Source organism: Achroia grisella, unplaced genomic scaffold (genome assembly GCF_030625045.1).
Source record: "Achroia grisella isolate CSIRO2021 unplaced genomic scaffold, CSIRO_AGI_Agris_v1 utg841, whole genome shotgun sequence".
Lineage (NCBI taxonomy): Eukaryota > Metazoa > Arthropoda > Insecta > Lepidoptera > Pyralidae > Achroia > Achroia grisella.
In genome coordinates this window covers 1,667,560-1,681,011 of record NW_026713039.1, presented here as the reverse complement: position 1 = coordinate 1,681,011, position 13,452 = coordinate 1,667,560, and the positions used below count along the sequence as shown (strand labels likewise).

The 13,452-nt window shown below is 32.9% G+C and overlaps 1 protein-coding gene across 1 annotated transcript in view; it reads right to left on the bottom strand.

Annotated features, from left to right (window-relative positions):
- LOC131852312 (CTD small phosphatase-like protein 2) overlaps positions 1-13,452 on the bottom strand; it is a 42,317-nt gene that overhangs the window by 20,687 nt on the left and 8,178 nt on the right. Inside the window, 1 exon segment of the mRNA XM_059202987.1 lies at positions 12,803-12,871. Within this exon segment, the coding sequence (XP_059058970.1) occupies positions 12,806-12,871 (66 nt within the window). The 3' untranslated portion in view covers positions 12,803-12,805.

The window sequence follows — 13,452 nt, the reverse complement described above, 5'->3', positions numbered from 1 at the left end:
AATTGGGTGCACCCAATACTTCCTTTTCTCTTTAAATGCTGCTAAGCTCCACAACAGCTAAGCTTCATCGAATAGCGAACTTTCTAGTGACATGTTGCATGTACAAAGACCCAAACAAAACTAGAACTCGAGAATTTGCACTCCGCTTGTGTGCATCTTGGATGGTCAACGGTCACTAGAACGCAGAACTCTGACCGCTCTCTGTGTTTGTGCGTGGGCTTAATGGAGGATATACCACTATCTCGCTCCGTCGCATACGTTTATCCCGCTCACGCGCATTTTTTTACCGCCAAAATAAAGATTATAAAAACGTGGATGACTTTACAGATTATCATTTTTTTTATATAACTGGCGGGGCGCTGGCGGGACACCAGTGGAGGATGATATAAAAACGTGGCATGACAAATTTCCGATAGTTTGCCAACTCCCGTCTTAAGGATACGGTTTTAATCTGAGGATACCGCTAGGTGTTCGAACCTCGGCTCAGGCCGTAATTTCGATGACCTATTGAATTGAACAGACCCTTGGGGGACCTTTCGACGTGGCTTTGGTGTAATTTATGCTACGACGCTCAATCAAATGGAAATATCTACATTTCACTTGTACCTACAAGTTTTTATGCAGCATACGATCAATCATATTGTCGTCATGTCTTTATTTACCTATTTATGTAAACTTATGAAATAGAAATTCGTACTAATATTATTATATAAATATTAATATATCGATGTTTATTATATGTAATTACTTTTTCACGGTTGAATGGGGTTTAACAGTATACCGTTAGCATATGCGGGTGCACCTTTTCATTATCATTAATAGGATAAAACAACCTTATTGTTACTCAACAGTAACAATCATCATTGCAGTCTTCTTCGGGCAATCGTCGACGGTCACACAACCTATCCATAATAAACAATTAATTCCTGCTTAATTCGAAATGATCATTAACTAACCTGACCTCTTACGCACCCTATATCGTCTACTGGTGTTCCGCCAGCGTATACACTTAGCCTATGCGGGTGCACCACTTTATTATCATTCACTTTAAAATATTATAAGAAACTTTTCGGATAGTGAACTGCATGCAAACGACTTTGCAGTCTCCTTCGGGCAATCGTCGACAGTCACTCAACTTATCCATGCAATTATCTATACTCAACAATGGCTGGCCATTAGATCGTTTTATTCGACTTTACATGATGAATTCCACATGATAGGTAACTGAGCTGACCTCATGCTCATCCTAACATCTTCCATTGGTGTTCGCTAGTGTATGCGGCTGTACCATTTCATTATTATTAATCGGATAAAAAACCATATTGTTACTCAGCATGGAGCATAACGACTTTGCAGTCAGTCTCCTTCGGACAATCGTCGACAGTCACTCAACCTATAATAAATTCCTGCTTAATTTAACACAATGAGCAACTAAGCTGACTTCATGCTCATCCTGCTATCATTCTCCATTGCTGTCTATCAAAGTATGTGTGTGCACCATTTCATTATCATTCATAGGATTACAAATCTTACTAACACTCAACTGCTTGTAAATGACCTGGCAAGCAGTTGACCTCATTCCATCCTATTGTCCTCCACTGCTGTCCACCAGCGTATGCGTGTGCACCATTTCATTATCATTCATAGGATAAAACAACCTTATTGTTACTCAACCGTATGCACACGACTTTGCAGTCTCCTTCGGGCAATCGTCGACGGTCGCTCAACATATCCATGCAATTATCCATAATCCACAATTAATTCCTGCTTAATTAGATAGATAGAATATACTTTGTTTGTAACACACAGTAAAGAAAAGGCATAAACAATATATTAAAGGACATGTATAGTTACAATAAGGCGGCACAATAGTTACAATTAATTCGACATTATGGGTAACTGAGCTAACCTCATGCTCATTCTATCATCCTCCACTGCTGTCAACCAGCGTATACGGGTGCACCGTTTCATTATCATTCATAGGATAAAACAACCTTATTGTTACTCAACCGTTTGCAAACGACTTTGCAGTCTCCTTCGGGCAATCATGACGGTCACTCAACCGATCGATGCAATTACAAACAATCAACAATGACTGTCCATTAGATCATTTGTTTTGTTCGACTTTGCACGTGTAAGACTGATGGAGCAGTCTTATATAAAAATGTTAGCCTTTATTGCAATAATACGGATTACTGTTGTTATTTATATGATTGATTGTTTAATACGATTTAAATAAAATATACAAACGGACTGGTCGTTTTCTAACTTACCTTACATCAAATCGTCCTACGTTCGAATCGAATTGGTACAATTTTTTTTATTTCGTTAAAATGGCAAACTATCTCACTTTTTCTAGTTAGTGATATTTTTATTTTGACAGTTTATACTTTTATTTTCAATATACAGAAAAGAGAAAAATTACACTGAAACATTTATAAATACATTTGTATAACTACAATAAGGCGGATTTATTGCTAAATGCATTTTGAAAGCAACCTTAGGGTAACTGATATAATTGTGGTATATATGGGTGACATGCAAATAAATATTTAAGAATATATATACCGAAGGATTCCTTTTATTGAGGTTTTTGGGCTATTGTAAGGTGCAAAGACCTGTAGCACTGCGACCTGCATAGATATATTGTGGTCGGCCTTTTTCAAAGTTCCTAAACCTGTTAGGGACGAGAATTGAAGGAGATTCTTACGAGCGATGGTTTTGGCTGATACCTTACATTAGAATACTGCATTTTTCCATATTAATCATCACTTAAAAACTAGTAATAGTTAAATAAAACAAATACATTCAATTAAATACTTTATTAGATTAAACATTCGGTTACTATTTAATTCTAACTAGAACAATTTGATCGCTACGCACATAACCTATCACTGTTACTAACTATTGATAAAACTTTCATTATCTAACCGCGATTGAAAACTAACGCTAACTGCTTTCTGATTTGAGAATCACTTAATTTACATATAGTAATAGTCGACCAGTGGTCCGAATTCGTCCATAATTAATTTAGCATTCAGTAAGACTATAGACAAATAATATTAGAAACAAACCATATTAATTTATTCTCAATTTGACCACAGATAATAAACAAAAAAAGTATAAATGTGTGACAAATACATGGTGTGTATTTTTTTTATTGATTTAATGAATTCTCATTGAATAATTAAAAAAAAAATAGCATTTTGCACTCTAACTGCAAGTGTGCGAAATTTTATATTCGCGTAATTTTCGGTAAAAAGGTGTACGAAGTTTTTCACGTATTAATATATAGATTAGTCTGTGGGAACAGTAATCTACTCTGTATTGCTTTGCTATCCAAGACGTGATTCAGTAGACTGATTTAATTTTTAATTCATTAGACTGTTTTAATTTTTAAATTAATTACACTATTAAAAAATAGGGGTTGATGGTAGAAGAGTAAAACTTTGCGTTGTTTATATTTTCAATACTGAATCATTAAAACTTGCCACGTCTTTATCAAACATAAAAAACAAAAAATAACTAGAACATACTTCTGTTGCAGTCTAGATTACAATATTGTTGGAAAACAATGTATTAAAATGATGTAAACGCATTTATCCTTATGAATTTCAGCTTAAAAATGAATAATTATTGCAAAAAAATAGATAAAATCGTACAACACAGATATACATATCATCCTTATATGTCACAATATAATCTAGAAAGAAAACAATATATCTATATCTTATCGTACACAATTTGTTTTGAAAAGGTTTAATGTCCCTAATACATTTAGTTATTAAACGCAGTCATCTTTCACTGACGAATTAAAGACAAAGTAATACGATTTGCCTATCTACGTATATATTACTTTAATAACAAGTCTATTACGCACAGAGGAAAAATAAAAAAAAGAATTATTAATTTTTTTGGCAGTACTACAGACAGTGATTATTCCTTAGGGAGATGATAGAAAGAATCATATTTGTTTAGTTAAAAGATTAAAAATATTATAGTTCAAAATTTACATCTTTGAACTATTTCGAAGAAACGCCTACTGCTGAACTAGTAGGTAATAAAAAAAAACCCCGTCAGGGACAGGAATTGAAGGATATTCTTAGAAGTGATGGTTTTTATCTCCTCAGGATAGTACGTACTTTTCAAAGAAGATATTTCATTTTTGCATGAGGCTACAACCACAGGGTGTGTAGTGGCGTTTTTTAAGTATAGATATAGCTTACTTTTAGTCGTTTATAACCGATGGTGTTATGGGTGTACACAGGGAGGGAGGGAAGGAGGCAGGAGAAAGCAGAGGTCCTGCCCTTGCCTACAAGTTATATGCATTACAATAAACCTACTACATTAACTTCAGAAAACCACGAGCAGTGCTAAAAACCTGACATGCCCTCCTCCGGCAAAAAAAAAAAATTACTGCCACCATCGTATCCAGAGACTGCTCCCCTCGGACTCAAAAAAGAAACTTTCGGCCCTCTCGGGTCAGAAAAAACTTTCTGCTCCTCGGGTCAGAAAATACTTACTGCCCCTCGGGCCAGAATAACAAAACTCACTGCCCCCCAAGGCCCAGAAAAAACTTGCCCCTTCGGGGCAAATAAAAGAAACTTTTTTCTACTACAGAAAAAGAAACTCTGCCCCCGCGGGCCAGTAAAAACTTACTGTCCCCCTCGGGCCAGAAAAAGAAACTATGCCCCCGCGGGCCAGTAAAAACTTACTGTCCCCCTCGGGCCAGAAAAAGAAACTATGCCCCCGCGGGCCAGTAAAAACTTACTGTCCCCCTCGGGCCAGAAAAAGAAACTATGCCCCCGCGGGCCAGTAAAAACTTACTGTCCCTTTCGGGACTGAAAAAGAAAAGTTACCATTTCCCCTCCAGCCAGAAAAAGAAACTAACTGCTCCCTCAGACAAGAATCAAGTGAGTGAGTGAGCTGAAGCCCAATAACGTCGACATATAATTGAAACTATTATATATTTCCATTTCTTAATAATGTCAGCACTGTACTTGTAAATATAATGTAATTAATATCAACTAAAATAGAAATTCTCAAGTCAGAAACGCAAGTACTTACATTATAAGAGTATTTACACACAAAGGTTAACAGCAAATGATGGTTTCGTAGTGTTTGTGTCTATTATTAAAAAAAAACAGTTTTTCTCCATAATACTCTATAGTTTATGACTTTAAGATATACGTTACAGTTATTTGGAAAGCAATTATTACATATAAACTTGTTTACAGCGCCATCTAGCGTACTGAACATAAGTTAAGTAAATTGTCAATTACAACAGCTACCGGTAGATGGCGTCATAAACAAATTTATTATCAAAAAAAAATACGTGAACAAAATCATTTAATAACAAATATTTCTATTGAGTAACTTATAAGTAGAAAATGAAAAAATAAATGCTTACAATACTTCAGCTTCAACTTTAAATTTAAGTTTTCATTTTCTGTTGCTCATTAAACTTTAAAAAAATATTTGTACTACAACAATATATATTTATTTTGTATTACAATTAATTAGATCATAATTTAATTAAATAAATTAACACATCATATTTATATTTTGTTGAAACAAACACTATACGAAGATTATTTTTATTACAGAGTCGAATCTACCGCCATTCTTTATGTAGAACATCATTTATTCAAATAAACTTATACTACCGCTTATTCGGAAAGCTGTCTCATCACAACAAGAACTAGCAACAAAATTGCGTGTTGTTCTAAATGTTCTCTTAGTATTGACCACCCCGGTGGTCCAGCGGTATAGCACACTACTTTACTAGTCGCGGGTTACCTTCCTCGCATGGTGCTAACATTTGTATTCATGATAATAATAATCTCAGGACGTTTCACACAGCGCCATCTAGACAGAAGTTAAGCTAGCTAAATCTTGTATTATAGGTACTAGACAACTGATGTATGAGTATAATTGTTTGTATCGGTCTGGATATTATGTATGTATGTATTTACAAAAAATATTAAATATTTATATCAGTTGTCTAGTACCTATAACACAAGCTCTGCTTACAGTGGGACTAGATGGCGCTGCGTTAATTGTCCAGGGTTAGTATTGCTTGTAAGAAAATATCTGTATTCCTTCGTGTGTATACACCCTTACATGGCATGTTAAGTAGCACTTAGATATAATAACTTAAAACAATTTAAGACATAATAAATAGTACAGTCCTATATTATTCACAGGATACTTATTGTAAAATAATAAATAATTTTAAATAAAATAAAATATCAAACATTCTTTTTCTTTAACAAATTTAAGTGATATATATACATGAAGTACTACCAAATTATCTTAGCGACAGAACATAGGATAAAAATTAAATAAACATATATCATATCTATGCAATAATAATGATATTGCATATTTGGCAACATTTAATTATAAAAAAAAAATAACAATTCCATAGAGGTATTGGATATTTAATTTTTTTTTTACTGATATTTAATTAGGTTTCGGCAGTTTATTGAACTCTACCCAAGCATACTGTAACCAAATTGGCAACAGATGTTTTTAAAGCCACTAAACGATAGATTTATTGTATGAAAAACAATTACCAATCGGAGCTGTTTTTAAACACCAATTTTCAAGAAACGGAATATTAATACAATAAGATATGCTGTATGAAGAAAAATACTTTGGGAATATGAAATTCCATCATTGTAGCAATGTATATATATAAAAACAGCTGTATAATCGAATATATATAATTTGGTAGCACCCTATATATTTATAACATACTTTTTTCTAATTCTTCCAATCAAGATATCAATCCACAATATTTTCATAATCGGTACACTCGCATACATAATTGCAGTCACAGGAATAAATATTTATTTATTTAATTATTAAATTATAGGTACAATATGTTGATTGTATAAAAATCTCATATACAGAATTAGACGTAAAATACTAAATCACGTGACTTCATAATTTTTCGTAAAATATAATTGGTATGGTCAACAAGATGACGGTCCACCTGATGGTAAGTGGTAACCGTCGGTAAAGGACTAAGATGTCACGCAGCTTATCCTGTAATTTCACTTAATCTGCACCCTACAACCGAAGCAGATTACAAAGCAAGCTGCTTGGCTGAAATAGGTGAAGCTAAGGTACACACGTGGACGAGATTTTTTACAGTTTTTCTAGTAAAGCATTTACGAGTAATTCTGTGTAGACATTCATTAGAAATAATTAGCAGGCTTATCGATAACTAAATTAACTAAAAAAATAAACCATTACAAAATTGACTTTAATACTAAACCAATACGATTGATTTCACAAAATATATTTTTTCACATAATTCAGTTTAGTATTAAGCGAGCTATACATATATATATAAAATTTTCAACACGAAAAAACCAACAAAAAATAATGACTTACACAAATTTATTTATTGCTTCAATATAATAATACGTCTGTTCACTAACACATCTCTCTCTGCCTACCCCGTAGGGACACAGCGTGAAGTTATCGCTCAATTTAAAGTACAAAATTAATATTACAAATTAGTACAGATATAAAAAAAAATGTCATATTTTAAAATCATGCACAAGTCCTACACTTAACGTAAAAAATATTTTGTAAGATCATATTAAAAAAAAAATAGGCGGGCAACCGATGTAGAGACCATTTTGAATTGTGTTGCTTACAACTAAAATAGAAATTTAAAAAAAAACACTATAAAATAATTGTTACCACACAAAAGAATGAACAAAATTTCATTTATAAATTCTATCAAAAAAAATGTATAAGTTAGAAGAACAGAATCCAAAAAAACGAGTAGTTTTTTTATGCATACGGCCCACCTGATGGTAAATAGTTACCGTAGCTGGACGCTTGTAACACCAGGGGTGTCACGTACGCGTTGCCGACCCTTAAGAAACCTTAATAAACCCCTCTTGAAAAACCCCATGCTGTAGTCTCGTGAGAAAACCTCGGCAGGTAGTTCATTCCACAATGTAAGTGTACGTGGGAGGAAATTCTATTTTTCTGTTACCAAATAACATATAGAGTTTTGTTTATACAGAATGTATGTATGTTACAAAACTCAAATAGTGTCACAATTAAAAAAAATTGCGAGTAATGATACCTACCATACGGCACGCCGTAACTAGCATATCATGAGTACAAACTAACTTAATTCCAAACACTGATTTAATAAGACAAAATTAATTATAAACAAATTAATAATAAAGTATAACTTAAATTTAATAAAAAAAAATAGCACCTGCCATTGTAGTATGTCGAATATATTAGTAGTAGTACGCTTATATTAAAATAAAATAAAAAAATACGTATAAAAACAAGTTTTTTTTATTCTACGATTGCAGATATTAACAACACCCTGATTGCTTATTTTTTTATATAACCTGAATGACAGACAAACTGACGGCCGATTGAAACTGACATCCGTCACCTATATACATTAAGTTAGATAGGATATACTTTATTTGCATCATACAATGAGAAATACAACGAGGCGGGCTTATTGCTAAAAGCAATTTTTTAAGCCAATCTTAACAGATACAATTTTGGGAAATAGTACCCACTATTAGGAAGGCATACAATTATGATTAAGTAAAAATAATGATGATTATAATAAAAAAGAAGGTTTAAAATTAAGTGTATTTGTTGCAAATTGTTTTTACGTATTTCTTTCGGACTACTCTAATGCTGTTGGCCGCAGCTGGCCTTTACAGCTTCTCCGGACGATAGGGGGCGAGTGCAGATGGCACTCTAAACCAAAGGAAGGACTTATGGAGCGGCTGAAGGCCAACTCCCGCCTGACGGATACGACTTTAGTCTGAGGACACTGCTAGGGTTTCGAACCTCGGCTCAGGCTGTTGTAACTTCGATCCCTTTTAGAATGTGTCAATGGGTGGATCAGAGAGGTTTTTCCAGATATATAAAAACAAATAGACTAACATTTACATCTGCAACCGTAAATAACTATAGTAAACCATAAAACTGATATTGTATAAGACTTAATTTTATATGTAAAACTATTGCGACAAATCTTTTGTCTCTATCTATTTCAAAATATAGAAAAGGAGAGAACACGAGCTGAGTTTCTTGTCAGTTCTCATCTCGAAATCATTCCGAACTGACGGTAGATTTGACATATCATAAGAGTCTGTAATAGACCTACGTGAATAAATATATTTTGTAATTTGAATTTTTGAAGAGAATACCTAAAATACATTTGTTAAACATTTCACTTTCCATACATAGAATAAAAGGAATATTCCACTGTCTGTTCTCTTAGATTTATTGAAAACGACAGAAGGGAGTAGCTAAAATATATTTATGAAACATTTCATCATAGTTACTTTAAAACTTTCGTGTTTAATATACATTATTTAAATTATTAACCGGGTCTTAACACGAATAATTTTATGGCAAATAAATGTATTTATCTCTCTAGACGTTACAATACCTTTATTTACCATAAAATTATTCGTGTTAAGACCCGGTTAATAATTTAAATAATGTTTCATCATAGTATAAATTGAAGTCGCTTCCGTTATCTGTTCGCTTAAATCTTTGAAACTACATAACGGATTTTAATGCAGTTTTGCAATAGCTAGAGTGATTCAAGAGGAAGGTTTATATGTATAATACATGTACACCCGTGCGAAGCCAGAGCACGTAGCTAGTTATGAATAAAAAGGAGTGGCCGTTTAGAGAAATGATCCAAAATACTTGGTTATCATTTTGAGAGTTACTTTATAAATAGGTATATTAAATACTAGCTGTATTACACAGCTTTTGTCGAATATCTTTAATACTCACTGACAAATTTAGCTATCTACAGGTGAAAGAATATTATAAAAAATATGCTATTTTGTATAGAGTAAGAGCTGAGTTTCAGTCAGTCAGTTCTTAGCTCAAAATCATTCCGAACTGACGGTAGATTTGACACATCATAAGAGTCTGTAATAGACCTATATGAATAAAAATATTTTGATTCGATTATATTTATTTATTCATAAACTAAAACCATTCTTATTTATATTAATATAGAGTACCAATTGGACGTTTTCATGATTGATAGAAAGAGGTTGGAAGGTTGTATATTTTTTTCCTTATTCATGTAGGTCTATTACAGACTCTTATGACATGTCAAATCTACCGTCAGTTCGGAGTGCTTTCGAGATGAGAACTGACAAGAAACACAGCTCGTATTCTTTTCAAATACGCTTGTACAATTAAAAAATTAAAACAATATCAGTTTTAAATAAGTTAACACAAGATAAACGTGAACTAAATTCGTAAACCATGCGCAATAAATCACAGTTGAAAGAAATAGACCGTTATATACAGAATTAGTAATAAACTGTACACCAAGATAGCGGTTTCTATGTTGATTTTCGCATACCTCTTACTTGTTATTGTGTAATTATTTATATAAAAAAAAAATTACACATTTACAAAAATTAAAAACCTATGTGACGTTATATTTTGGTAAGTACGTTAAATTTTGTAAAAATTTTAATTTCACGTGGGTCGAATTAAACCTATTTTTTATAGTCTTAATTTCTTTTCGAAATGTGGTGTAGGATATGGTAGTGACCATATCCTACACCACACAATCTTTATATACCATATTATTCGTGTTAAGACCCGGTTAACGATATAAACAAGCATTACGGACATCACGTTATCATGTGACACCCGAGGTACCCAATACCGTCTTTACCATAAGAGCACACGGGGCCCAGGGCCCCCATTCTCAGGGGGCCCCCCCCCCCCCCCCCCCCCCCCCCCCCAAGGTACTTACATTTTATACCAACTTCCCCTATTCCTATGTACTTACCTGTTTTTTTTTTTATTTCCCAAAAGGGCCCCGAATTATTGTGTGCCCAAGGTGCCCCGCCTAGTTTAAGACGGCGGTGGTGATACCACTCATGCGTTGCCATTTCAGAGTACTAATTTATTTCACTGCCTTACCTCCACCGACTTCTTCAGTTCATAAGCACTCTACCTGACCTTGCTTGGTATACATTTTAAGACTAACTTTGTGTTGTCACTCGAATATTGTAATTTAAATTAATTCAAATGCAATTTTTTTAATTTATATAATACTCTTCATAGTATAATTATAGAGGTCTACAGACATATATAGCGTGGAAATAAAGCTTAACTAATAGCCATTTTGTATAACAGAGACATTCCTAGCTTCACATAGCTTGTTGTGATGTAAGCTCTATCTTTACATAGCTTACTGTGATGTAATAGGGATATATATTCACAAATTAATATTATTTATAGTTTTAGAAACTTAATTTTAAAATTCACATAGCCTATGGTAATGTAATGGATACCTTATAGCGTTGTAAATAAGAACTATTTTGAAGTAGCTTATCGTGATGTAGAATGACTAAGCTGCCTGACTCGACAATCTGACGTAAATTTAACTAATCTTCATGTTATTTCTTAACGTAACAGTTACTAAGCTACCATTCTGATGTACCAGAAAGCAAGCTTTGCGTAAGCTTTTCGTGATGTAAGATGTACAAGTTTAATCTCAAATACTACATGACATAAAGTTGATTTTATTACTTATTTCGTAAGATCCCGTAAGGGTTGAAGGTCACCCTTAAGGGATTTACAGAAGTTCCCACTGGAACAAATTCAATGTGATCAAAAACCGCATTAAATAGCGATGTGAATCTTGCCGATTTACTTAGTTCGAGATAAAACTATAGACTTTAAATATTAAACATATTTATTATATGTATATATAATATATAAAAAGGTCTCTTCCGTCTTACCGTCTGTAGACCTCATTGATCCGTCCCTAATTTAAAATTATTCTATACAATTTTTAGAATATTTCGACCTAATTTTATTGAATGAACGAATTGAAATATATCATAATATTTATAATAAATAACTTTCATATAATCATTATATGATTTCGCAATCCATTCAGACGTATACGAAAATCGCATGTTCTGTTAAAATTAATAGAGACATGATTTTTATAGGTCCACTTTATTTGAAATAATTAAGTCTTTATTAACTTATATATTGATTATTAACACGTTAATCGCCACGATAATATAAGAAAAAAATTCACATGGGCCATGGTAACTTTATTAGTTAATTTAAATAAAAATTTAGTCAAAAAAAATTCTGTGAACATTAGTTCCCAGAATTTTTTTTTTACCATAATTCCCGGAAAATCACTTTTTTATGTCACACATATATGACTGACATGGCCCTATATTAAAACTTTTTTCTCGACAAGCCGTGTCAATCTTATATGTCTGATGCATCCAAACAAGATACAAGTATTAAAAAAAAACCTGTTGTTTTGAACACAGCGCCATCTACCACCAAATCGAGTACGTCAGACATATATGTCTGATGACATGGCTCATTTAGAACTTGTTAGCGTCAGAGACACATATTGCCTGACATTGCGATTAATGTGTTAAGATACCAATATGGTTTAAAGACTTCAGAGCATTAATTTTATATTCCTTATAGAATATTCTAGATAAACCTAGAGTACGTTTTAGAACCGAGAATATTCTAGAATTATTCCAGATAAACAACCCTAAAACATGTCTCCGTGATTTGGTTTGTTGCATTTACTTTTAAAGAACACAGCTACTGAAATATCATGAACTTTATAATAATAAGCCAACATTTTTTTTTAACAGTATTTGGAAACGGTATATATGCATATGTTTTAAAAAACTTCGTTAGCGCGTTTCAGGTATACGTCCGATTGTATTAAGAATCTGTATTTAATGTGAACGTAGTGTACCCTTTAGTCAGGTGGTAAGTAGCTGAATAGTTTGTATTTGTCCCGGATGTAGGGTCGCACGTCGTCTTTCTGAAATTCAAATTAATAGGTAAATAGTTGATGCATGCAAAAACGCATTTTTAAGAGAACAGTATTGTTAGTATTAACCGCATTGCAAGCAATGATGGGCAGGTTGACCTCTGACCTCCATGCGAGTCCCCCTGGAAACCATCGTGGCAAATTGCCAATCAAGATGGGGAAACTGACCTGACCTTATGTTCATTTAATCATCCTTCTCTGGGGACCTGCCAGCGTAAAATCATTAATGCAGTTGGGTGAATCATTCCATTATAAACCATAAATAAATTTTCGTTATTAACGGTTAATTAACCGCAGAGACATTAACAGGAGAGAGAGGAGGGGGTTTGTTGAATTATTTAAGTAAATATGTATTTTATCTAAGTTAATAAATTACATTTAAATTAAATTACTCATATTTAAAGCTGGATTATGTATATTTATCACGTTAAATATAATTTATAAAATATATAATGGAATCTTTAGCTTTCGGATATCTAGGAGTTACAGAATAAAAAGACATTTTAAGTTACAGTTTAAATTACAGAATAAAGAGACTACAGAATAAAAAGACATTTTAAATAATGTCTTTT